Source organism: Pseudozyma flocculosa (assembly GCF_000417875.1).
Source record: "Pseudozyma flocculosa PF-1 unplaced genomic scaffold scaffold00001, whole genome shotgun sequence".
In the NCBI taxonomy this organism is placed as follows: Eukaryota; Fungi; Basidiomycota; class Ustilaginomycetes; order Ustilaginales; family Ustilaginaceae; genus Pseudozyma; species Pseudozyma flocculosa.
Genome location: NW_006920869.1, coordinates 2,124 through 27,616, shown reverse-complemented (window position 1 = coordinate 27,616; position 25,493 = coordinate 2,124). Strand labels below are relative to the sequence as shown.

Genomic DNA, 25,493 nt, shown 5'->3' with positions numbered 1-25,493 from the left:
GGCAGGGGTAGGGCTGACGCCGGCGCTGGGCAAGGCGGTGGCGGTGGCGATGGCTGTGGTGATGGTGATTGCGGCGATGTTGATGGTCGAGTCCATAGATGTCGGAGAGGGGAGGGGCAGAGGGAGGAGGAGGTGGGGTTGCGATGCTTGCTTAACGGCGAAGGGGAGGCAGGATGGTGGTGTCCGAGAGCGGCGTGGACGATGCGTTGGGGCCAATGAGGAAGGTCTGACCGTCTTATAGCCCGTCTCGCCAAGACCAAGGGAGCATGACTAGGGCCGCAGAGGGAGAGAGAGAGGGAGAGGGAGAGAGAGAGAGAGAGGACGGCAGCCGCGGCCAGGCGTAGCGTAGCGTGGCGTGGCGTGGTGCAGTAGGCTAGCGCACCTTGCTTGCTAGGCCAGGTCCCAGATAGACCAAGCCAGCCAAGCCAGGCTAGCGGGGCCAGCAGCCTAGCGCACACGGCAACACGTTCAACAGCGCCGCCGGTTGGGCCCTTGCCGCCGCCTCGGTGACCACCACCACCACCACCAGCAGCTGCAGCTTGCTTCGGAGCGAGCGGGGACACCGAAAGGCCCAGCCAGGGTCCACCTGGGCCCCCCTCTGCTCGGACGCCGCGGAGGCCTGGGGCAAGCTACCAGCTGCGCAGCTGGTAAGCTCGCCGAAACCCAGAGCTTGGCTGCTTGCTTGCTTGCTTGCTATTTCTTCGGTCACCTGCCGGCCCTTGGTTGGCTGGCCCGTCCCGGCTGGCCTGGCCTGGCCTGTCTCGGAAGGGGCGCACGTCGAAGCGGCTCATCGTGGGTACGGCCAGCCAGCCAGCCAGGCAGTCAGGCCAGCAGGGCTGGGTGTCTGCCTCTGCCTCTGCCTCTGCCGCCCTGCCTTGATGCCCATCTGCAGCGCATGACAGGGCATGCATGGTATGCATGGCATGCAGACGCAACGTCGGGGCGGAGACTGGCCTGCGGCCTACGACGGCACCGTCCAAAGCGCGGGGCCGGTGGTTGAGCCGAAGAACACACCACCAGCAGGCAGGCAGGCAGGCCGCCCGGATCGATGGGCGAGATTTGGGTCGCAGCGCTTCGCTCGCTCCCATCCAACGACCTCGAACCCGTCCTCCGCATCGCAAACATCGGCCTGGCCCCCCGCCATCCCGCGCTCTAACTAGCCACCACCGGCAGGGTTCCCTGCTGTAGCCTTCCCAGCGACCTCACGCTTCGTCGACGAAACCACGAGGACGCGATCATACGAACTGAGCGGTCGAGCGGTGGGCCCTAGTACATACCGGTCTACAACGTGCAGCGCGGGCCTGCCACGGCTCCATCTGTTGACCGCCATCCGGGCCCTCGTACGTAGCGTTCCATGACCACCCGCCGGGCCGGTCATCCTTGTCGCCGTCGTCGGTCGCTGCCTGGTCGCCTCGTGGGAATCCATCGCCCAGGTGCGGGGCTTGCCAGCGACGGCCGGCTGGCAGCAGCTGCAACAAAATGGGCCAGCCAGGGCCGTGTCCCGAACGGCGTGGTACGCCCGCCACCCGCCGGCACCGCGGCATCCTTTTACGTAGGCGCAGCACGCAGGCAGCGCGCACGCACGCTCGACTGCACGTTCTGCTCAGCGTTTCCTCGCTCCTGATCGCCGTAGAACCTTGAGTCGAGCCGTAACGGATCGATTCGAGAGCTTCCAAGCTCATTGCAAGCCATTAAGGCAGATCGATGGGATAGGTGTGGTTCAGTCGGAATCCGACCATGCTCGCCACCGCTTGCCCCGCCTCGGCGGCGGCTCCGAAGCTGTACGCTCGGGCAGCGGAAGACGCCCCCAGCCATAGCATGCCCTTATGGCAGCCAGCCGAAGGCGTACGATGCCAGATGAGTGGCCATGCAGGCAGCCATACAGGTAGTCAGGCAGGCTGCTCGTCGTCGTTGTCGTCGTCGTCGTCGTCGCCGTCGCGCAGGCGGGCTACCCTCGGTCGGCGCCCGGAAAAAGGGCAGCAGAGCCCCAAGGAGCATGCGCACGTACGTTGGTGTGCGTGGCCGCTGTCGGATTTTCGTTGCTATTTTTCGACTCAATTTAGCTCGACCCGTCTGCAGCGAGCAGCGCTCATGGAACGCCGGCTCGACGCTAGGGCGAGCCAGCATACATAAACGGGAACCTCGCGACGCACAGACGCGCATGTGCGGCGAGCCAGGCAGGCAGGCCGGCAGCCGTACGCGGCTGGTCCGCTCTCTCGGCACTCGGTGGCTGTTCGGCACAACCGAGCAGGCCGGGGCCTTCGGCACGGCCGGCCTCTTGAACTGAGTACGTTGCTTTGCCAGTCAGCCTGGCCTGGCCCTGCCGGCAAAAGCACGTTCCTCTCTCTCCCACCCTCTCCGTCTGCCTTTCCCTCGCCCTCGCCATCTGCTTCCACGGTGACGCTACCCCGTAGCCCCCTTTGCTCGGGGACAAGGCAGAGCATGACCGTACATCTACCTAAAGGCCCGCGTGGTTTCGTCTGCGATGCAGATTCGACCTGCCTGCCTCTGCGTGCGTGATTGCTGCGTCCCCTGGGAAGCTCGAGTGTCCTGCAACCTTAATCGACCCCCCCTCCCCTCTTCGTGGCCCCCGCCACACACCATAGCATGCGCTCGTCGTCATCGTCCAATACAATTCGAGCAAACGACGATTCGTGCGTTGCTCGAACCCCAGCACGCGGTCCATCCACTCAAACGCCTGGCCTCGCTCCGAGCCCTGGGTCCACGGCCTCAGAGACCTGCCACCACGCCCGCCTGTGCCTCGCCTCGCCCTGGCCTGGCCTCGTCCCTCCTCGCTGTGAGCTACCCCGCGTCCATCCCGAGCAGCAGCGGCAGGGCTTTGGACGTCGGTACCGCTGCCTTGGCCACGGGCATCAATTCCAATCCCATCGATACCGTTACCCGTAACCCCCCAACCCGTACCCGTACCCGTACCCGTACCCGTGCTCGTACCAGGCGTGCGCAACCTCTCGAGCTAGACCGGGCGCGGTTGTGCCTATCTGCCGCAGCTATCCAGCTGCCCTGGCCGCCGTGCTTCGGGATCAGCCCGTCCGAGCTTGACAGCCATGCCGATACAGTACCATACGGATCTCGTATCGATCGTCCTGGCTCTCTATCGCTCTGCCTTGTGACACGGACGGAAGGACGAACGAACGAACGAACGAACGTGCCACCGCGTTTGCTTGCCGCGTTCTTCTCTCATCCTGCGCCCGGTCGTCAACGTCGCACGGCACGATCGCTCACCGGCACGTACGTACCTATCCGCATCGACGTGGGAAGTAGCTGTGGAAAGAGCTGACCCGACGGACGCTGTACGTGACCCATCCCCGCGATTCACGCGGTCCGACCATGGTTCCGGACGCCAAGTCGGTCACGGAGGGTGGCGGGTCAACCTCCCGATCCGTGTCCTCTCGGCGTGTGTGGCGTCGACGTCCGATCGACCCAGCTAGGTTTCGTTAGCCTGGTCGAGCGAGCCAAGCAAGCAAGCAAGCAAGCAAGCAAAGTAAGGCGTCAGAGTCGATCGCCAAGACACCGACGCTAAACCTTGTCCCGCCTGGCCTAGCCTCTGCCCGCGCAGACCGGGTGGACGGACAAACAACTCTGGTTGCTGCTGTAATGTGCGGACAAGCTCAGGCCGAAGCTACAGCCAGGCTAGGCTAGGTGCTGTAGCGTACAGTAGTAGCGTCCACGACGATCCCATGTAGAATCGTACAACTCCGTACCTGAGCTACTGTCTGTACAGCAGTAGCGAGTGTTTGTCGCCTCGCCGAAGCGAAGTCAAAGAGAGACGTACGTACTGTACTGTACGTTGGTCCAGCACACACGCGTACGGTGCGACAGGGTACGGTACGATGACGGGCACCAGCGCGCTGACCCGCTGGCTTGGGTGCGTGCGTGCGTGCGTGCTTGCGTGCGTGCTTGCATGCGTGCTTGGGTGCGTGCGATGCTACGGTATCTCCAGTCACTCAGGCAGTGTACGGGCACGGCACACGAGGATCCAGTCGAGACGCTGCCGCCCATAATCGACAAGGAAAGACGCGTGAGGGGACCGACATGATGCACCCCCTACCGTATGCTCGCATATCGTACTCTATCTCCCCCAGCCAGGCACCTCTCCCCACCGAGCCGGAACGACGACGGAGGCTTTTCTTTGTTTCTTTTGCCCCCCTTTCCCCTTCCTACCCGGCTCGGGTCGCATCCCATCCTCCGAAAGCTCCGAAGACGAGCCGCCCTTTTCAGATGTCGCCCTGGCCCGGCCTGGTCCGGCCGCTCCGTACCGTACCGCACCGTATCTGCGGTTGCACCTCGGCCGACGAGCGAAGACGCGCTCGCAACAATGCGAGCGTGTGCTTCCATGCAAGGCAGGGCAAAGTGGCGGGGCTCGAAAAACAAAGTCGTCGGAGAACCAAACGAGCAGATGGATAGACACCTGGCCTGCTTGGCTTGGCTGCTGGCTGCGGCGCAACCGTCGGCCTCGCAGCAGCAGCAACTTGCTTGCTTGCGGGTTCGTGTCGTTGCCTGCCTGCCTGCCTGCTCGTCATGCCAAATCTCGCCCCCCCCCCCCGCCCGGCCGACCCGCCGTCCCGTCGTCCGTCTGTGTGGATTTTCCATCTCCGACCTGCCGGCGACTTGGGCGGCGTGGAAAATCGAAGCAGGCCCCCGCTTGCCCCTCGTGCCCGTTTCTCGAGCCTGCCTGCCTGCCTGCCTTTCTGAAGCCACCCACCCAGGTATGTCCTCCCTCACTCCCGACCCGCGGGACCGGCACGGCCTTCTGCGCTGCCTCTCCGGCCTACCAGGGCCTCTACCTGTATCGTCCCCGCCCTGCCCTGCCCTGCCCTGCCCTGCCCTTGTCCCGCGATACCGAGCTGCTTTGCTTGTTCGCTCGCTCGCTCGGGAGACAACCCTCCGCGGGTGCGTGCATCCCGTCGCTGATAATCCTCCGCCTCCGCCTCCGCCTCGTTCCGCCGAATCTCGCTCGGAACCACACACGCACCGCGCTGCACCGCTCTGCGCACGCACGCACGTTTTCTCTTCCAGCTTCGTTGTGCCGACGAGCAACCGCCGGCTGTGGCTTTGCCTGCCTGCCTGCCTGCCTGCCTGCACGGTCCCCCTTTGAGCATGCACATACCGTCCAAGCCACTGTTCCATGCCCTAGCCTGCTTGCCTTCCATGGCGTCCCGCCTCGCTACACTACCGTACATGCAGTGCTTTGCCCTCTAGAAAACGCCACGACGACCAATGACGGCCTGGCCGGGCCAGACCAGGCCGAGCGGCTGTACGTGTCTCGACGCTGCGCGGGACACGTGTCGTTCCCGCACTAGTGTGCCGTCCATGCATCCACACTGCGGTTTGCATTTTAGATTGGATTCAGTCCGCTGCGCTCGTCATGGGTACATCCGTCCATCCATCCATCAATTCCAAGGACGCCGCGGACAAAAGAGGAGCGACCAACATGACCGCCTCGCCGGCTGTGTGAAAGGCGAATGCACGGCACGGTGACGAGCGAGCGACCCTACCCACGCCGCTTCGACCCCGCGCCGCCCGTTCCCGTCCCCGCTATTTCACGCAGATGACAGCAGGTCGGCCGGTAGACGCCGTGGACAGAGTTGGCCTCATACAGTCAAGAGTACCACCTCTTCTGTCTCGGCATGCCCCCTGATCCCTTCAATATAATCATCCAAGGACTCTCATCCGCTCCGAGGAACAAAAGACCGAGGAAGACTTTCATTCAATAAGCAGCAGTCCTAGCCTCGCTAGCCGCGGCTAGGCTTCCAAGCCGCCTTTGTTCGTCATCTGTTCCTAGCCTAAAAGCACGACCAGATCAACGATATCGGCCCGAGGAAATGTCCGACCCACCGTCTTGCGGTCACCTCTCGACCCGTACGACGACGACCGAGGAGAGCAACAGGTACTGTAAGCGCACCTTCTTGTGTACGGTAGGTACCGGTTTGACAAATGCTGCACCTCGACCACGCTGCTGCCGCCGGTTGCCTTAGAGCCTTGACAGAAACCTTGAACGGTCAGAGTGCGGCGCGTACGATACAGCAAGCCAGGCAGGTCAAGAACGTCCACCCTCGACTCTCTATCTCTCTCTCTCTCTCTCTCTCTCATGAGAGAGGCTGTTCGTTTTCATGCCCATGCCAGGCGTCGGGCTGCTCGGCGGCACTGCACGGCACTGCACGGCAAGGCGGCGCACCGTTCGGGCCGTGGCTCGGAAAGGCCGGCGGGCGTGCGGGCGTGCGTGCGTCGCTTCCATGCCTCTGCACCGGCCACCGACCGACGCTGGACCTACTCTAGGCCCGTACATCGTCATTCGCCCTTGCTTGGCCCTCTTCGGCTCGAGGAACAGAGGTCGTGACCGCCACACCGTCATGGAGCGATCGACCATGTCAGGGGGGGCTTCGGATCCTTTCCGATGGAAGCGGACCAACCTGCCTTCGGGACCGACCCGTCCGCTTTGCCGGTACCGACCGAACCGATCGATAAGGCAGCAAGCAGGCCGGTCGAGCGACAGCACACGCAGCTGATCCAGTCGGAACCGGTCCGCCTTTGCAGGCCACCATGCCGAACACGACTGATCTAGGATTCCGCATCCATCTGCGCTACGTACTGCACGCTAGACGGCGTGCCACAGTCTCGGGCTGATGCGGTACCGCGCCACGGCAAACGCCAGGAAGCCGACGAGCTGCGTCAGGCTCGACCAGATGATGAGGTTGACAAAGTGGGCGTCGTCCACCTCGGACAGGAACGCGCCGGAGATGGGCGTTCCGACGAGCGCACTGTCGTCGTTGCGTCGCGCGTGCCGTGGGCGCAGAGCAGTGGCGAGGCGGGGTGGTTCGAGGAAGAGGGTGGAAGGGAGAAGGCATGGTATGGTCAATAAGGTTTGCCAGCCACGTTGACGGGGTCGTCATTGGCGTCGTCGTCGTCGTCATGCTTGGCGTTCCCACGGGACGAACGCCACACGGCGCAGCGGCAGGAACGGCAGGGACGGCAGGAAACTCACGGAATGGTCAGGACGGTATAGAGCATGCCTGCGCGGAGACCGAGGTGGGTGAGGGGCGTAAAGCTGGCCAGGGCCGGCAGCGAGGCCGAGAAAAAGGCGCCGTTGCCAAAGCCAAACAGGACGGCGAAGCTCATCGTCGTCGCCACCGCCTGGCTGGCGTTCAGACCGGACGTGGCGCCGAGGGGCAGCCAGAAGGCGAGGCAGAGGAGCGTCGAGGCGAGCGACGAGGCGAGCAGCGTGTTGAACTTGCCGAACCTGTCGCACAGCCCCGCCGAAAACAGCCGGCCCAGCAGCGAGCCGCCGTTGAGCGCCGTGACGCTGTAGAAGGCCACGTCTGTCGAGACGCCCTTCATGATGGCAAACGACTCGATGTAAAAGTAGGGCACAAAGAAGCCCAGCGTCGAGAAGGCCGCCCCGACCACGGTGGCCGTGTAGCGCACGTCGGACCACGCCTGGCGCTCGAGAAAGGCGCCGTGCTTGCGCGGCGGCGCCCGGGTCGTGACGAGCGCCGTGGCGACGAGGCCGAGGGCGAGGACGATGAAGCCCAGGATGCGCACCGTCCAGCCGAAGCCGAGCGAGGGGTCGAGGAACATGCGCTGCAGCGCGATGGGCCAGATGACTCCGCCCAGCGCCGCACCGGCTACGACGATGCCGACGGCCAGGCCGCGTAGCCGGAGAAAGTACGAGGGCACGCTCAGCAGCGCCGGGTAGAAGAGGAGCGCGGCGCCGAGGCCGACGGCGATGCCCTGCGACAGCAGCAGCTGGTAGTAGCGCGTCGCCAGGCTGGTCATCATCAGGCCGAAGCAGAGGAGCAGCGTACCCGCCAGCGTGAGGCGCTTGGGTCCGAGGGCGTCGTACAGCCGGCCGACGACGGCGCCGACCAGGTAGAAGAAGCCGGTCTGGAGCGAGCCGATCCAGCTGATGTCCGAGTTGGACCGGTCCAGGACCGAGACGTAGTGCGACTGGAAGACGCCGTACGACGTGATCAGCCCGAAGCTGACCATGACGGAGCAGCACGCTCCGACCACGGTGCACCACGCCGCACGCCCGCCCTCGGGAAAGTTTGGCGGCGGCGGTGGCGTCGTCGCTGCTGCTGCTGCCGCCGTCGAGCCTGGCGCGGCTGCAGCGCCCGAGGGCCGAGGTCGGCCCTTTTCGACGTCGTCGTCGTCGCTGCCGTGGTTCTTCTCGTCGTAGCCCTCGTTCCGAGCTTGAGGCTCCTCGTGGATCGACGGCGCGGGCGACGAGGGCCAGGTGGTTGCCCCCTTGTCCACCGAGGTGGTCCGAAGGCTGCCGCCGACGCTGGCAGGCGTGCTGGCCATGTCCGTGTGTGCATCTTGCAGGCGCAGAGTACGAAACTCGGCGTCGCCGGCGGCGGTGTTGGAGTTTGTCTGCGGTGGCATATCGATGGGCCGGGGACAGTCGCTGCTGCGTCGCGCTTTACGTTGCGAGTGCTTTGGAATGCGTCCCGATGGAGTGGAAGCGGTATGCTGGCCTGCCACTTGAATAATTGCGCCGTTGGTGGTTAAGTAGGTGGTCAGCCTAGGACAGCTTCGCCAGCATGCCACCATTGACGGGACTCACGGAGGGATGATGGGATCTGGCAGTCCACGGCGTCGACCACAGACAGGCTACCGTGCGAGGGCCCCGCCTCGTCGTCCGACTGAAATGTATCTAGTGGCCCTCGCACGGTCCACGAGCAGCCATCGCCGCTGCTTGCGTGCTCGCCCTCTTGCTCAGGCAGGTAGGTCTACCTCATCGGCAGGACCGTACCGGGATATCGAGCGCATGACTCTCGAGCTTAAACGCAACCGTATGCCCGTGGGTCGGCCCCCAGGCTCGGTCTTGGTCCTGCCGTTGACTGGTCGACGTGGCGAGCGACCAGGAAGAAGCAAGCAAGCAAGCAAGAGTGCGCGCACCAACAGCCTGGCCGGGCCTGCCGTGCGCAACTTTGCCGTTTCGTCGTCGTCGTGGCCCGCGCGTCTCACAGGCAGGCAGCCTAGCCCGCTTGGAGACTGACCAAACCTAGCCTACCCTGCCTGCTTGCTTGCCTGGCCTGCTTGTGGTTGCCGTGGGTTGGCGCGTTCCTCAATTTAGAGCAGACGTGCGTGCAGCAGGACTAGCTCGTGTTTGCATGCATGAATCTCGCATAGCATCTTGCCCATCTCGGCTCGGGACCGCAGGTTGGGTTCCATGCGCTGACGAGTCGCATGAAAGGGAGGCGAAGAAGAGCCCGAGCGGGCCATCGACGAACCGAGCGAACAGGCCACGTCGAAGCTGCCAACGTGCCCGCGGCCCCAGCAGCCCAAGCGGCGGCAGAACCAGGCGGGCCTCCCGAAGCCGGCGGAGATTTTTGCAGGCGGCAAAAGCCCCCGGGCGGGCGGTGATGACGCCCAGCAGCAGCAGCAGCTGCAGCAGCAGCAGCGTGCGCACGCACTTCGGGCCCCGCTCCTCCTTCTCGCCGTCGTTCTGCCTTGCTTCGCCCCCGCCTCGGCCGCCCCCCCGCCCTCTATCTGTCGAGACGCCGTGGGTGCAGATCAAGGTTTCACCTCGGCCTGGCTGCCTGTCTCTGGTCCTGCCCTGCCCTGCCCTGCCCTGCCCTGCCCTGCCCTGCCCTGCTTTGCCCTGGCCCGCCACTCGCTTGGATGCATCTCGTTCCACGACGACGACGACGACGACGACTTGCTTGTCTCCTTTTCTCCGCTTCGTCGGCACGAGCCGACCGCATCCTGGGCTCGCTCCGAGAAGATATCATGGAGCCGCGAATAGCCGTCCCAAGCCAGAAGATGCTCAGCCTACTTGCCAACTCTTTCTAGCCTGCGACCGTGCGCTTATGTCAAATTAATTACTGTGAGAAGCAAGCAAGCAAGCAAGCAAGCAAGCAAACTTTCGCAAGTCAGCCCTCTTCGGCGTATTCCACGGTCGGACGGCATGAGCCCCGTACGTGTGCATGCCCCTCGACACCGTACCCACGCTAGCGTTTCGGCATGGGCCGCGTGTGTGTCCAGCTCAGGCTGCATGTCCCTGGGTGCCAAGCCGGTGCTTCCGCTTTCCGCCAAACATATCGCATCGTCCTGCCCGGCCGTCTGCCCGCCATGGCATGAGCGCGTCGGGTGCCGCCGCTCTGGGTCGCCTCGCTTGGTGCTTGGCCCGCATATCGTCTCTACTATGCAGCGAACGAGCCACCTTGATTTGCTGGCGGGAGAGGGCGTCACTCTGCCATTCTTGCCGTGCCGTGGCCCCCTCCCCGCACGTCCCCGGCCGGCTGGGTGGTGCTATCGATAGGGTTCTTCCTCCGTGGGGCCTGCGCTTTGACCTTTCAGCGCCGCTCTGCTTTATGTCAAGCCAAGGTCGACGTGCTCGACGTCTAGCGGGCACGTTCTAGCAACGCTGCCCACCGCTCTTGACCAGCTTCCTCTGCTCGCCATCAGTTGCTCGTACCCATCCCTTCGACCACCGCTACCTTCTCGTCCACATCATCATCGCAACCATCAGGATATCACCGCCCGCCCGTCGCACCACGCCGTCAAGACCTCGTCGCAAACCGCCTTCGAAAAGCTCCTCGCGCCTAGCAACAATATCGACGGACGACCCTCGAGCAACATGACCGACCCGACAGCCGGACCGCAGCTGGTCAACGGCACCGTCACGTTCCATGGCGTGCCGCTGCAGTCGTACAACTTCCCCTACGCCTACCTCGACCCGGGCCTGGCCAAGGCGTTTTTCGTCTCGCAGCTCGTCTACACGGCCACGCTCGGATGCTTTGCCTGGGACATCCTCACCACCCTCGGCCAGGACTACCGCATCGTCTTCAAGCGCTCCTTCCGCCCCATCACCCTCGCCTACCTCTGCGCGCGCTGGGGCACCTTTGGCTTCGTCCTCTTCAGCTGGATCTTCCAGTGCCTCGCCATCTCGCACTGCGCCCAGCTCCAGGTCACGGCCGAGATCTCGCTCTTTTTCGGCGCTTCGGGCACCGCCGCCCTCTTCTACGGCCGCGTCACGGCCCTCAACAGCACCAGCCGCTGGCTCAAGTACATCTTTGGCAGCCTCCTCCTCTTTGTCACCGTCGCCAGCCTCATGATCCCCGTCGGCAGGGCGTCCAAGCACAAGCAGATCGACCCGACCCAGGCGTGCATGATGTGCGTGGCCCCCCGCGTTTGGCCGCTGTTTCAGCCAGGCTCTACGTCGTTCACAATTTCGACGGCTGACACTCGATCCCGATTTGGCCCCCCCTTTTGCCCCACCACAGTGCCTCAGTTGCAGCCTGGGGAGACGTCGTCTACGTCGCGACCGTCATCAACGACACGGCCGTCTTCATCACGACGGCGGTGCTGTTGGTCAAGATGGCGCGGGCGGTGCACGGCTCGCAGCGACGCGAACTGAGCGACATCGAGGAGCGCTTCGACCTGGAAAAGGGCGCCACGACGCCCGTCTCCGAGGGCGGGTTCAGCAGCACGCGCCGCCTGTCGCTGCCCATCCAGCGCCTGCGCCTGCCGCGCATGACGAGCACCGTGACGCGCAACCTGCTGCGCGGCGGCATGCAGTACTACCTCGTCGCCACGCTCTCCAACGTCGTGACGCTCGTCGTCCTCACCTCGCACCTTCCCGCCAACTTCCGCGGCATGTGGACCATCCCCTCGATGGCGCTCAACGCCATGATGGCCTGCCGCGTCTTCCGCGACCTAGCCCTCCTCCTCACCCGCGACCAAGACCAGTGGGAGCAGCAGGAGTCGATTGCAAGGTGGCAGCAGTTTTCGCGCAGGTTCGCGCCTGCCGGCCTCTTTAGCCGGCTCGGCAACGGCTCGGCCAGGGAGGCTGAGCAGACACGCACCCAGCTCCAGGTCGAGGATGGCAATGTCGTCGACGACGAGGGCTTCAGCCAGAGGCCCGTCGCGGGACGCGGCGCGCACGGATCCGCGTACCCGTCCAGCCTGCTCGATCCGGGGCACGACCTGTCGCCGCTGAGCTCGCCGAACAGCAAGACGGAACTGTCGCACCTGGACCGCAGCAGCAGCAGCAGCAGTAGCGACGGGAGGGATGCCGAGGTGACGGGAGAAGAGCGCGAGGAGCAGCAACCGCACCGGCCGTCGTCATCGCCCTCTCCCGCCCCGACTTCCATGGCAGCAACACCGCCGACCTCGACAGCGCCGCCTTCCGTCGCCGCGCCGATCCGCAAACCCCCACCGGCGGTGACGTCTACCGATGCATCCGGCCTGTTCCTCTACGACCTGGGCAACACGCTCGCCAGCAGCGCCACACGTCCCCGTCCGTCGCCTGCGTCCGAGACGGCGCGGCGCACCGCCACCCCAGACGGTAGCCGCAGCGAGACGACGACGACGACGACGCCAAGGAGCAAGTCGAGGAGCCGCACCGGCCGCGCACCCGAAGATGGCGTGGTTATCCTGCGCCAGAAGGTCGTCAAGGATCAGCAGCAGCAGCAGCAGCAGTAGAGTCACAGAGGGAAAAGGAAGAGGAGAGGTCTTTGTTGTCGTACCGTCCATCGAGGCCATTACATTCATTCGTCCGGGTTCTTGTTTAGACAAACATGTACACGCTCGTCGCCCCTTAATCGATACCACCTTGAAGCGTTTTGCCTGCGATGGTCGGTCTCGATAGGTGCGAGCCATAGCTGCTGCGGCTACGGTTCGAAGACGGATGAGCCTTGCTCGATCGTTGTTTCTGCCGTAGCGCAGCGCTCAGACGCGGACGCGACGAGGCGCTGATCACACACGACGGCCGGTCGACGAACGGCTCACACAGCCCATGTGCTGTTCAAGCACGGCAACACGCGATCTCTTTCGCCGGTTTCTCGATTGCAGTCTATCACTAAACCCCGACTTCATGAGACTATCCTTCGTACCCGGGCCCCGCCTCTACTTGCCCTGCAGGTTCCTGGTCTCCTGATCAATGTATCCCTTGAGGAAGGCGGAATCGACGTACTCGCGGGTGAAGGTGACCTTGGGCAGGCCGGCGCGGTCCTCGACGCCGCCCTGGCGCTCGAAGTCGGTGAGGTCGTGCCGCGCTGCCGAGTCGACGTCGACAAACGAGAGGAAGAAGACGTAGTCGTTTGTGTAGGCCTGTCCGCTGTGGGAGGTGCCGTTGCCCTTTGCCTGGAGCACGACGCGCGGGCCTGGCGCGAGGATGTAGTCGTTGATCTGGACCTGCCGCGACGACGAGGGCCGGGGACAGGGGCGGGTCAGGCAGGCGAGCAGGTCAGACAGCAGGCATCGGCGGGCCGAGTCGACGGGGAGGGAGAGGTGCGCGACCTACATTGGACTCCTTGACGAGCGAGCGCATCTGGGCGAGGAAGCCGATCTGGTCTTCTGCCGTCGCGAGGGCAGTCTCCTTTCCGTCCGGGATCATGCTTGCCGGGGCCATTTCGACGACCGAGTGGGCGCTCATGCAGTCTCTGCCGGCCGGGAGGGCGGTACGACGGATGGTCGAGGGCCCAGGACGAATGGGGCCAGACGATGAAGGGTCCCTCAGTTAGGTCATCGAACCACGTACGCTCTTCCGCGAACCCCTCGTCCACTCACCTGAGGCGCGTGGGATTGTGCTGCGGCAGCGAGACGGCCTCGTTGATAGCGTCGATGTAGTTGAAGGCTGCGCGGATGTAGACGTTGGAGCGGTCGGCCGTCTGCTGCGGCGGCACGGCGAGCGGCGTCGTCGTCATGCTGGGTGGGCGGGCGTTGTGTGCGTGCGGGCGTTGTGTGCGTGCGAGAGTGCTTGCGAAAGTGCTTGCGAGGGCCTGAGCGGGTCAAAGGGGTCCGACGATGGCTGTTCTTGGCGTGGAAGCGGGTGCGAATGCGGGTGCGGAGGGATGCGGTCGATGCGTGGAAACAGATGGGTCGGAGTGTAGAAGCAAGAAGCAAGCAAGGTGGGGGTGCGTGAGAGGGGGAGGGAGTCGTTGGTGGTCGACGTGCGGATGGGCATCCAGCAAGCAAGGAGGTCGGAGAGATAGCAAGATGGGCGGGCGCCTCGCTCCGAGCTTGGCGGGTCGAGCTCAGTTCAAGCCAGGTTAGCCGGAGCGCTGAAGGAGCCTGCCTAGGACTCGGTGGATTGGGCTCGGTGGCGAAGAGCACGAGCAGCGAGGCAGCAGGTGGCTCGTGCTCCGCCATCCTGCTGCCTGCCTGCCTTGCCTGCCTGTCGGGATGCCCGCCCGCCAGCAGCCTGAATCTGCGCACCGAAGCGGCGGCCGCCGCCCCGCCGGTTCCCCCAAAACGAGCCCGGCCAGCCGGCCTGCGGGCTGGGCTGCATATGCATGCACCTCTGCCGAAGAAGTCTAATCTGGCTCGGCTGGCGGGGGATTTACGCGGAGGGGCAGGCGGGCGGGCCAGCCCGTAGTGCGCGTTGTACGTGCTCCTCAGCCTGCCTTGCTGCCGTGCCTTGCCTTCTGCTGGCCCGCCCGCCTCTCGTCGCTGGTTTCACGCCGTCATCCTTCCCTGTCGGCTCACCCGAGGCCATGACCTCCTCGCCCTCGTCGTCGTCACCACCACCACGTACCGCCAGCCAGCCAGCCAGCCAGCCTGTGGTCTTCTTGCGTCGCCACCCTCACCTCACCTCGACTTTGCTATGCTCGACGGCATTTCCGGTATGCCTGCCCGCCCCCCGCCGACGCCCACGCTTCGACACGTGTGCCTCAGCTACAGAAGTGCTGCCTGGCCTGCCTAGTCTCCGGCTCTCTGACTCCTATTCCCCGAGGCCGCCTTGATGCCCACTCTCGGCGGCTCTCGCCTCCCTCGCATCTTCTCGACCCGTTTCTCATCCCCGTCCCCATTCCCGCCCTCCTCCGCCTCCGCCTTGGCCCTAATCGCTGCTGCCTCGGTGCTCGTCCACTGACCGACCGCTGACCGCCTGCCTGTGTCGTCGGTCTAGCCGAAAGAAACACACCACCATGCAGCTCGCTCCTTTGCCTCTCTCACGCTGGCCCGACCGGCTCAGCTCCAGGCGGCCGTTGGTCGTGGCCATCAGCCAGCCAGCGATTCTACACTCCGCCCTGTGCCGTCGCCACCGTCGAGAGCCGCCAGTCTGACAGCCACCGCCGGTGCCGTGCCGTAACCGGGCCATATGATGGATGGCACCACGACGTCGGCCTCAGCCCTGAGCCTCCTGCCTGCCTGCCCACCCTTCAGCCTAGCCTCTCAGCGTCTGCCCCGCCCGTCATGGCACGCTCATTCAGCACCGTGGCAACACGTACGAGCGTGACCTGCGAACCCCAACCTCGTGGTGCCTCGGCCCTCTGAGGTGTCGCCGGGATGTGGGCCCATGCCGGCTGCTTGAGCCTGTTGCCTTTGTCCGACACCACGCTGGCCTGCCCTGCCCTGCCCCAGGGCCCACGCGACGAGGCCTTGCTCGCCACACGGACGGACAACCACGACTCCCCCCTCCCCTAGCCCAGCCTGCTCTTCTGCTTCGTGTGCCCCCGCCCTCACCACCGTCCCCGGCGACGCTCAAGCCATCCTCCCTGCTTTGACCACCGCTTCGCTACCACGCTCCCGCTCACGCTTCCTCGGCCTCTTATACCAACACCCTCGACCTCTCTCGCAAGCGCCCCCCGCCTTCTCATCTGCCCATCACCCAAGCGCAACAGCCTCGACCCAAGGACACCTACCCGGACTCGCACAACCTACAAGCAACGACAGAAACGCAAGCCAGCCAGACAAGCACTCGCATCGCAGCAACACCCACCGCCGCCGCCGCCGCCACCGCCGCCGCCATGACGCAAGCAACCGCGGCGTCCACAGCCCCGACCAACGCCGTCAAGCTCCTGCTGCGGGCAGCCAGGAACCAGTCGCTGCGGACTTTCCCCCGGCCAACCGCCGCTCACGCCCATTCATCCCACTATGGGCAAGCCTCGTCCGCAGCCGCCGCCGCCTTCCTCCTAGATACCACCCACGACGCCACCCTCTCGTACCAAGATACCCTCGTCCTCGTCGCACGCATCGCAGATCGCCTCCGCAGCCTCGACCCCGGGCACACCAAGACTCCCACTGTGCACGGCCGGCCCACGTCAAGGCCAACGCTCGCCCTCGTCTCGCCGTACAACCAGCCGTCGCAGATCCTCTGCCTGTTCGCGGCCTGGCTCGCTGGCTGGAGGGTCGCCGTGCTCCCCGTCTCGATCTCCACGCCCCCCGCCCTCCTCGAGGCCATGCTCAAGCTGGCCCAACCCAGCCTCGTCCTCGCTAGCCAGACAGCCCAGTGCTACGACCGCGCAGCCGCCGCGCTGGCGTCCGAACTGCAGGGATCGCAGCATCGTCCGCAGCTCCTCACCTTTGCCGACTTCTTCCAGCCGCTGCTGCCTGCGTCGAACGCGACACCGAATCGGGACCCGCTCCTCGGTGAGCTGGCAGGCGCTACCACTTCTTCAACTCGCTCTTTGAGCCTGCCCGACGCTGGCTTGGACCTCTCCCACCTCGACGACGACCCGGACTCTCCGGCACTCGTTCTCTTCACGTCGTCGGCCATCTCGCGAGAGACGGTCAAAGCGGTCGAGCTGACGCACAGGTTCCTCTACCTCCAGGCAGAGGGAAGCCTCGGCCTCGTGTCCTTTGACCGCGTGCCGCGCGTCCTCGGATGCTCCTCGCTCAACCATGCTATGGGGTGAGTCTGTTTTGCAGCTCTGGCACATTGATGAAGCGGCCGCTTGCCGACCCAGAGTGCGCTGACCCTGCTCGTGCTTCCCTCTTTGCAGCATCTACATCGAGCTGTTTGCATTCGTGCTGGGAACCGGAGGCACCTACCTGTTACCGTGCCATCCCGACCTGCTCGGCCAGAGGCGTGGGCTGCTGGGCGAAGAGTGCGCCCACGTCCTGCGTCAGCCGGCTTCGCGGGCGACAGCCGCCGCGGCGACGCCCGGCCTCGTCAAGGCGTGGATGGGCGAGGCCGACCTGCTGCCTCACCTGCGCAGGCTCGACATCCTCCCCGTCGCGGGCGCCGACATCGACGTCGGTCTCTTCCACCAGGCGCGGGCCGAGTCGGTCCCCATCGCCCCCTGCTACGGCATGACCGAGATCGGTGTCGCCGCGTATGGCCGGCCCGCGACCTCGGACCGGCTCTCGGGCTCCGCCTTCCGCTCGATGCAGCTCACCCACGTGCTCTCGACCCCCGGCCGGCCTGACGCCGGCGACTTTGCCTCGAGCGGCTTCGTCGGTCACGTCGGGCAGCTCGTCATCGACGCCAGCAGCTACATTTTCAGCGGCTACTACCTGCTCGATGGCCGCGGCGACATCTCCTTCAAGCCACACACGGGCGCATACGGCACGGGCGACCTGGTCGAGTTCTCCGACAGCGATGCGGATCCATGCTGCCCCTCGTTCACCTTTGTCTCTCGCATCGACGATACGATCCAGCTCGAGAGCGGAGACAAGGTCCTCGCCGGCCTGTTCGAACAGGCGCTCGACTCCTGCGAAGGCATCGCCCGCTCCTTTGTCTGCGGCGACCAGGAGGCCACCGCAAGGCAGAGTCGAGCTCTCGTGGCCTACGTCGAGCTCGATGTCGAGGGCGCGGCATTACCTCGCTCGGTCCAGCAACGCTGCATCGCCCGCGCCGTGGCCAAGGTCAACGCCACCGTCTCGGCGCCGGCCCGGATCTCGCCCCACCGCGTCAAGGTGGTCGACCACCTTCCTATCACGTCCAAGAATGCCACCTTCCGCAAGAAGATCAAGGCGGAGCTGCGGGCGCGCGAGCGAGACGCTCCCAGCGACGTAGATGCTGTCTCCAGGCTCGTCGTTGCCGAGGCCCGGACGCTGGTGCAGGATCAGCTCGGGCTGGGGCCCGAGGATGTCGACGATGCTCTGGACCTCAGCGGCCTCGGCCTCGACTCGAGCCGCGCCGTCGCCTTTTTTGGCCGGATCAAGGCGCGCTACGACGTCAAGCTGGAAGCCTCTCTGCTCTTCACCACCGAGACCTTTGGCGAGCTATGTGAGTCCATCCGGGTCTCGATCGCCGCAAGCCGGAAATCGCACGTCGCCGCCAGGGTCGATGCCGGGGACGCGGCCGGCAATGGCGAGATCGACGTCGCGCCGATCGCACCTTCTCCAATTGCCCAGCCCGCCAGCGAGCGCATCGCCGTCGTCGGCGCTGGTCTTCGGCTTCCGGGCAACGTCAACAGCGTCGACGAGTTCTGGACTGCGCTCCATGCCAACGCCGGAACTGGCGGCGAGCCCATCTTCTCTCGCCTCAGCGACGAGCGACGGAGCTACCTCGGCAGCGAGGGCGAGCGCATGCCCCGCTACCCCTGCGGCTGGATCGGCAAGCGCGGGATGGAGGACTTTGACCCCGCCTTCTTTGGCATGTCGGACGACGAGGCGCTCCACGCCAAGCCCCAGCAGCGCCTGCTGCTCGAGGTGGCCTACGAGACGCTGCAGGACGCCATGATTGCCCCGCAGAGCCTGCGCGGAGCCCGCGTCGGCGTCTTCATCGGCTGCTCGAACGCCGATGGATACGACGAGGTCATCCGCCACGCGGGCGTCGACCAGCACAACAAGCACGCCGGCGCCAGCCTCAACCAGTCGGTCCTCTGCGGCCGGCTGAGCCACCACTTTGACTGGACGGGACCTTCGATCACCATCCAGACGGCATGCTCCTCGGGCCTCAACAGCATCGACCTGGCCGTCGCGGCGCTGCAGAACGGCGAGTGCGACTACGCCTTGGTCGGCGGCGTGACGACGCACATCGGCGCCATCACCCTGGGCTTCCTCGAGTCGGCCGGCATGTCTTCGCCCACCGGCACATCGACGCCGTTTGGCAAGAGCTCGGACGGCTACGTGCCCAGCGAAGGCTGCGCGCTCCTCCTGCTCAGCAGGCTCGGCGACGCCGCCGTCTCGTCGGACCGCATCTACGGCTGCATCGACGCCGCCACCAGCGCGCACCAGGGCCGCACCGCGACCATGGCCACCACCAACGCCCGGGCGCAGCGGAGGATGTACGAGGCCGTGATGGCCAAGGCCGGTATCTCGGCCGCCGACGTCGCCCTGTTCGAGGCTCACGGCACCAGCACCCCGCTCGGCGACAGCATCGAGGCGAGCGCCATCATCGAGACGTTCAAGGGTCGCCCTCGCGGGCGGCCTCTGGTCGTCGGCTCGTCCAAGGCCGTCTTCGGGCACACGGAAGAGTGCGCCGGCATCGTCAGCACGCTCAAGGCTCTGCTCTGCCTGCGTCGGGGCGAGGCACCGCCCCACCATGCGGGTCCGATCCGACAGCAGTCGCGCTGGGACCAGGTCCCCGCACTGATGCGATGCGACCAGACGAACCCACTCCCGACTGGCAATCACAAGGCCGTCGTCTCGGGCATCGGGTTCGCAGGCACCCTGGGCGCAATCGTTGTCAGCCGAGCACCGTCAGAACTCAATGACGCCGAGCAGGCCATCATCGAGGCTGCAGATCGCGCCCATCTCTTGCAGTTCTCCGCGCCGTCTCACCACCTGCTCTTCGAGCAGATGCGGGAGGCCGCTCGTCTGCTGTCGCAGGGCGAGTGCAAGCTGGCGGACCTCGAAGTCATCCTAGCTCGCGGACAGGACCAGCATGCCCATGGCCAGGCCATCGTCGCTCGCTCGAGGGACGAAGCCGTCCGTCAGATCGAGGACAGCCTCGCCAAGACACAGTCGGACTGCTTCCCCACGCCGGGCAGCTCCAAGGCGCAGCAGCAGCAGCAACAGGATCGGCCGTACGCAGTCCAGTTCTCTGGCCAGGGCAAGCTCGAGCCAGGTTCGGGCCAGGACTGGTACCACACCAGCACCTCGTTCCGCCAGGCGTTCGACCGAGCGGCCGAGCGCATCCTCGCCAAGTCGGGCTTGGACATCAAGGAGATCGTCGACGCCGCGCCACTGGCATCCAACAAGGAACTCCTGCAAAGGCCCTCGGTCGCCCAGCCGTACCTGTTCGCCCTGCAGTACGCGATGGAGGCCTGGCTGCGGTCCCACCTCGGTCGACCGCCCGTCGCCGCGATCGGCCATAGCATCGGCGAGATCGCTGCGGCCGCCACCACTGGGAGGCTCTCGCTCGACGATGCCGTCGACCTCGTCTGTCTGCGCGGCTCCCTGTGCGACAAGGCTCCGGCCGGCGCAATGGTCGCGGTCAAGTGCACTCGCAAGCAGGCCGACGAGGTCCTGGCCACGCTCGACCCGGCGCTCAACGTCGGGCTGGCCGCCCACAACGGACCGGACTCCCTCACCTTTAGCGGGTCCGAGGCTGGTGTGTCTGCCTTTGAGCACGAGGTCATCAGACGCGGCTACAAGTGCACCCGCCTGCTCGTCTCCGCCGCCTACCACAACAGAAAGAGCCTCGAAGGTGTCGCCGGGCCTCTGCTTGACTGGGCGCCGTCGAAGACAAGTGGAGGCCAAGCGCCGGCAGGACCCACTCCCGCTTTCGTCTCGACCGAAGCTGCATTCGACGAAGCCCAGGCGGGGGCGCTCGATGGACCGCACTGGCACCGACACCTGCTCGAACCGGTCATGTACGACGGCGCACTGGAGAGGCTGCACACGCAGCACCGTCCAGCCCTCGTCATCGAGGTTGGTCCTTCGGCTCAGCTCACCGGTCTCGCCTCGCGCAAGCTGGCAAACATCAGGTGTCTGGCCCTCGCCCGTCGTCCGACAGACTTTGAGCCTGTCCTGCTCGCACTTCAGTTCCTCTTCCACGCCGGCCTTCGCATCTCCCGCCCGGATCTCGACTCTCGACGTCGCGAGGCCCCGAGTGCTCCGCCCTCGCTGCTCTGCCTCTTCGAGCGGAAGCGATGCTGGCCAGATCTTCCGTCGAGCAAGGTCGACGAGGGTCACAGGCCTGCCTCGGCAGATCAGCTTGGCCTAGGTATCAAGATGCAGCCGGCCGAGAGCGTCCTGCCTGCGAAGGCTCGATCCGTCTCGGCAGTCGGCGAGGACGCTTCGGAGCAGCAAGGCGCCGGCGCTGCGCTGGCTTCTCGGCCTAGCGCGCTCGCGCTCGTCTGGACGCAGCTCTCGCGCACCGACGACGGCGTGATGCTGCAAGCACAGATCCCCAAAGAGGCGATCGCGAGCATTTTGCGCAGTGCCGATGGCCTCGAGGGGGCCTTGCTTTCGGCCTGCAAGTCGGTGGACGCGCAGCTAAACGAGCTCGTCAGCATCGAGCACGTCCTTCGCTCGAGCGCCGGCGTTGGCAAGCTACAGGAGGCGAGTGCTGTCCACTGCCTAGCCTTCTGCCCGCTACTCTCCGCCAACAGCCCTTCGACTCTCGCCCGCCTGTCGTTGATCGCCACCGACAGCAAGCTCGCCCAGACGCCGATCGCCACGGTCGAAGCCAGCATCAGGGCCGCTACGACACTTTCGACCTGGCCAGCACCGACCTACACCAGGACCCGATTCGTCACCGGCGGGCCACTTCCCACCTGCCTCAAGTACCTTGTCGAGTGTTCGCCGACAGAGTGGGAGGGCGTGGTCGAAGGGCAGGGGCCCAGCTGCCTCTCGCCATCCGACATTCTGGACATCGCTCGCGTCGCTGATCCATCTTTCGACCTTCCGCTGTCCGTCGCAGCATCCAGCCTGGCCAAGCTGTCGAGCGTCGCGCTCGACGCGCCCCATCGGCTGTACATCACTCGCGGGGACTCGTCGCTGATGGTCGCGCTGGCACCCTGGGACAGGGCCAGCCAGTGCGTTTTCTCCGCCGAGATCGAGGTTGCTGGCTCAGATGCCGCCGACGAGAGGTCGACGCTGTTCCAGGTCGTGAAGCAGAGCGAGGTCCTCCCGGTCACCTCGGACGCTCAGGACGCTGCCTCTTCGATGCCGGCCCCTTCATCAGTGCTCGCCCGCGCTGCGACCCGCGCAGGAAGCGAAGCGGCCGACGGCAACCCGCTCTACCTGCCGCCGCACAAGAGTCGCCTGCACCACGGCATTCTCAAGGCGCTCGACTCGGTCGCCGCCGTGCACTGCCGCAACAGCCTGCGCGACTTTGACGCGGAGACCGTCCAGCCAGCGCAGCGCAGCTACTATGACTGGGCCAAGGACGTCGCCGCGCGCTCCCTCGAGCCCAGCACCTACGAGCTGACGGCCCAGGAGCGCGACGAGTACGCCTGCTTCTTCGAGGCCATCCACCGCGTGGGCAAGCGGCAGACGAGCATCTATCGCGACAGCAAGGCCGCGGTCCAGGCCCTCTTCTGCCCCGACATCCTCACCGACGTCTACCGCAAGACGGCCGCCGCAGAAAACATCGGCAAGTCCATCCCGCAGGTTCTCCGCCGCATCGGAAGCCTGGCCAAGCAGTCCGGGCGAGACCGATGCAGGATCCTCGAGATCGGCGCTGGCACCGGCCAGCTAAGCCGCCTGGTGGCCGCCGCCACCAAGGACGTCGAGAGGGAGCTCGGCGTTACCTTTGAGCTCGTGCTCACCGACGTCGCGCTCAGCATGGCGCGCAAGGCCCGGCAGGCGGCCATCGATGTCGGCTTCGACCCGGAACGCATCGTCATCTCGACCGTCAACATTGTCACGGGCGAGCTCGGCGCGGCCATCGCTCCCGATGCCGCCCACTTTGACGCCGTCGTGAGCGCCGACGTTCTGCACATTGCCACCGACCTCGACATGATCCTGGGCGTCTTCCGTAGCCTGTTGCGCCCCAACGGGTGCCTGTACGCGTGGGAGCTCGACGCGCAGCTGCTCGAGTCGCAGGGACCGGGCGCCATCTTCATCGAGCACCTGTTTGGCGCGTTCCCAGACTGGTGGCCGCAGACGCGCAAGCACGCCGTGCTCACCGAGAAGCAGTGGGTCGCCCTGCTGGGACAGTCGTTCCAGACGGTCCACACCCACCACCCCGCTCTTGAGGGCGCAGGCTCCATCCTGCTCTTTGCCGAAAAGGTACTCAAGGGCGAGCCGGCGCTCGGCGGATCGCCTGCCTCTGCTCAAGGCCTCGTCGAGGTGTACACTCCGGCCACGGGCTCGTCCCGCGGGTCCTCGGTCGATGCCAACGAGAACGGCAGGTACTCGTCCAGTGTGGGAACCACTGTCCAGTCTGCGTCTTCGCAGCCGTCCGGCGATGCCAAACACTTCACGTCGATCGAAGTGGCCACCGCCCCTGCCGTCAGCCTGGCATCTGTCGTCGCGACCGTGCGATCGGCGTGCGTGCAGGCTCTCGATCTCAGCCAGGCGCCGGCACCGGACCACGATCTCTTCGAAGCTGGCCTCGACTCGCTCTCGTCCGCTCAGATCCTTGGCCGCCTGTCGGACGCTTTTGGCGTCGAGCTGCCACTCGACCTCTTCTACACCGCCTCGACCATCAGCGTGGCCGCCAGGGAGGTGCTTTCCATCATCGAAGCCGCCGGACCAGCGTCGGTCCCTGAGGCTGTCGAGGGCGTCTCAGCTCATGCACTCCTCGCAACAACCGAGTCAACGAGCGGTCAGGTATCTTTGGACGCCATCGCCGCGGTCATCCGATCGGCATGCGAGCAGGCCCTGCAGCTCGACCAGAGTCTGGCAGGCGACCGCGACCTGTTTGACCTCGGACTCGACTCGCTGACGTCGGCCCAGGCCATCTCGAGGATCGAGAAGGCCTTTGACGTCGAGGTGCCCGTCGACCTCTTCTACACAGCATCGACCGTCGATGCTGCGGCGGCACAGGTTTTGGAGCTCTGCCATGCCGAATCCCAAGGCGCCGAGGCGGCGAAGGCCACCTACCCAGGTCTCGAAGCTGCACCTCGGGAGACGACGATCGAGCGTCCACCTGCCGACGAAGAGCAGCTGCGCCTCGAGGATGAATGCCGACAGCTGCTCGCCGACCTCAAGGGGCGTGCCAGACAGCTCAACTTTGAAGCTCGACAGGCCGCACCCGCCACCACCAAGCGAACCGTGCTGCTCACCGGCGTCACGGGCACCGTCGGCTCGAACCTGGCCGTCTCGCTCGTCCGGCGCGGCCACTCGGTCATCTGCTTGTCGCGCCGAGGCAAGTCGACCAGCGCTTACGACCGCCTCTACTCGCTCGCGGACGACATCCTCGCTCCGGCCGACGTTGGTACGCTGCGAATTGCTCTCGAGAGGGGCCAGCTCGAGATCCTCGAGACGGACGACATGTGCGCGCCAGGCCTGGGCCTGCGGGACGGCATCGCCTACACCTCGCTCCTCTCGCGCGTCGATGCCGTCGTCCACTCGGCCTGGCGCATCGCCTACAGCCCGCGCCTCTCGGGCTACTCGCGCCACCTCGATGGCCTCCTCAGGCTGCTCGAGCTGTGCGCGGCGTCCAAGCGCATCATCGAATTCCACTTTGTCTCGTCGGTCGCCGCCGCCCGCATCGCCAGCTGGGATCCGACGGAGCTGCAAGCGGGTGCGCTGCCGGAATCGATCGTGGCTCTGGAGCCAGGCCTGCGCCTGACGGACAACGAGGCGTACGGCGCATCCAAGCTTGTCTCTGAGGCGCTGCTGGCCGAGACGGTGGCCTCGCTGCCCAACGCGCCGCGCCTCGCCATCCACCGCCTTTCGCAGATCTCGGGCGACTCGCGCACGGGATGGTGGAAGCCCAACTCGGAGGTGGCGCCCTGCATCCTCTCGTCGGTCTCGTCGCTCGACGGCGCCTTTCTCGCCCCGCAGGCCGACGCCGACTGGATCCCGAGCGACGTCTGCGGCGCCGCCATGGCCGACATTGTCGGCGCTGCTACAGACGGAGGGCCCAAGCGGAGGGTCGAAGTGTACCACCTCGCCAACCCGCACCGGCTGCGGGTCGACGAGTGGGCAGGGATGTGGACGCGCATCATCAGCCACGGGCGCATCGACTCGGCGCGCTTCCTCCGTCCCACCGCCTACCGCCGTGCCATCGAGACGGCCCACGCCTCCTCATCGGCGAAGCGAGGACAGGACGAGAACCCGGCGCTGCGCATGCTGGCGTACATGAAGGCGCTCGAGCGGCTCGACGAGCGTCGCACCGCCCTCGGCGTCGACCTGCCCCGCGAACCGCTCGACACCTCGCGCGCCCAGAGCGTGAGCCCCGCCCTCCGCGCCTGTCCCCGCATCAACGAGACGCTGCTCCGCCGGTACGCCGACTCGTTCCGACGCCAGTGGACCGTCTAGCCGGGCGTTCCCCTTCATTCCGCGCTCCTCGTTCCGCGCTCCTCGTTCTTCCTTCTTCGTTCGCGCCTTTCTATCTAGATCAAGATCAACCCTCCCGCTCGTATATAGACCGACATCGTCCTGCCCGAACCTAGATTGTCCGCCTTCGCATCGAGCGCGCGATCGTGTTCTGCGACGAGTGCCCGCTGCGACGCGGCTAGCCCGCCGTCTCGCTGTGTCACCAAAAAAGCTCGGGGTGCGGCCGCGCAGCCCGGAGAGGCCCGCGCGCGCCGCTGTAGTGTGGCGGCCGCTCGGCCTAGTTTTCCCCGCTCAGACCAGGCGGGAAATTGAAAATTTGAAAAATCTGCAACCCAAAAAAAGGGGAGATCCACCATGCCCCTTTGCACATGTCTTCCAAGTTGCAACTCTTTGCACGCAAAAGGTCCTGTCACATTGTATGACTTCAAATTGAAATTTGAGTTTTGGTTGAGCTTTTT

General features: G+C 65.6%; 4 protein-coding genes across 4 annotated transcripts; 2 read left to right on the top strand and 2 right to left on the bottom strand.

Moving 5' to 3' along the window:
* Positions 1-6,616: 6,616 nt before the first annotated feature.
* PFL1_00004 (uncharacterized protein) lies at positions 6,617-8,403 on the bottom strand (the record flags this gene model as incomplete). Its single annotated transcript, XM_007877501.1, has 2 exons — positions 6,617-6,779; positions 7,004-8,403. 2 exons carry the CDS (start codon positions 8,401-8,403, stop codon positions 6,617-6,619), a joined length of 1,563 nt encoding a protein of 520 aa, XP_007875692.1.
* A 2,200-nt stretch (positions 8,404-10,603) lies between these two features.
* On the top strand, positions 10,604-12,450 carry PFL1_00003 (uncharacterized protein; the record flags this gene model as incomplete). Its single annotated transcript, XM_007877500.1, has 2 exons — positions 10,604-11,139; positions 11,250-12,450. The coding sequence occupies 2 exons, from the start codon at positions 10,604-10,606 to the stop codon at positions 12,448-12,450; spliced, it is 1,737 nt and encodes a 578-aa protein (XP_007875691.1).
* A 423-nt stretch (positions 12,451-12,873) lies between these two features.
* On the bottom strand, positions 12,874-13,673 carry PFL1_00002 (uncharacterized protein; the record flags this gene model as incomplete). The annotated part of the gene is made up of 3 exons (XM_007877499.1): positions 12,874-13,161; positions 13,271-13,409; positions 13,537-13,673. 3 exons carry the CDS (start codon positions 13,671-13,673, stop codon positions 12,874-12,876), a joined length of 564 nt encoding a protein of 187 aa, XP_007875690.1.
* Positions 13,674-15,716: 2,043 nt separating this feature from the next.
* Positions 15,717-25,017, top strand: PFL1_00001 (uncharacterized protein; the record flags this gene model as incomplete). The annotated part of the gene is made up of 2 exons (XM_007877498.1): positions 15,717-16,600; positions 16,692-25,017. 2 exons carry the CDS (start codon positions 15,717-15,719, stop codon positions 25,015-25,017), a joined length of 9,210 nt encoding a protein of 3,069 aa, XP_007875689.1.
* Between the last annotated feature and the right edge of the window lie 476 nt (positions 25,018-25,493).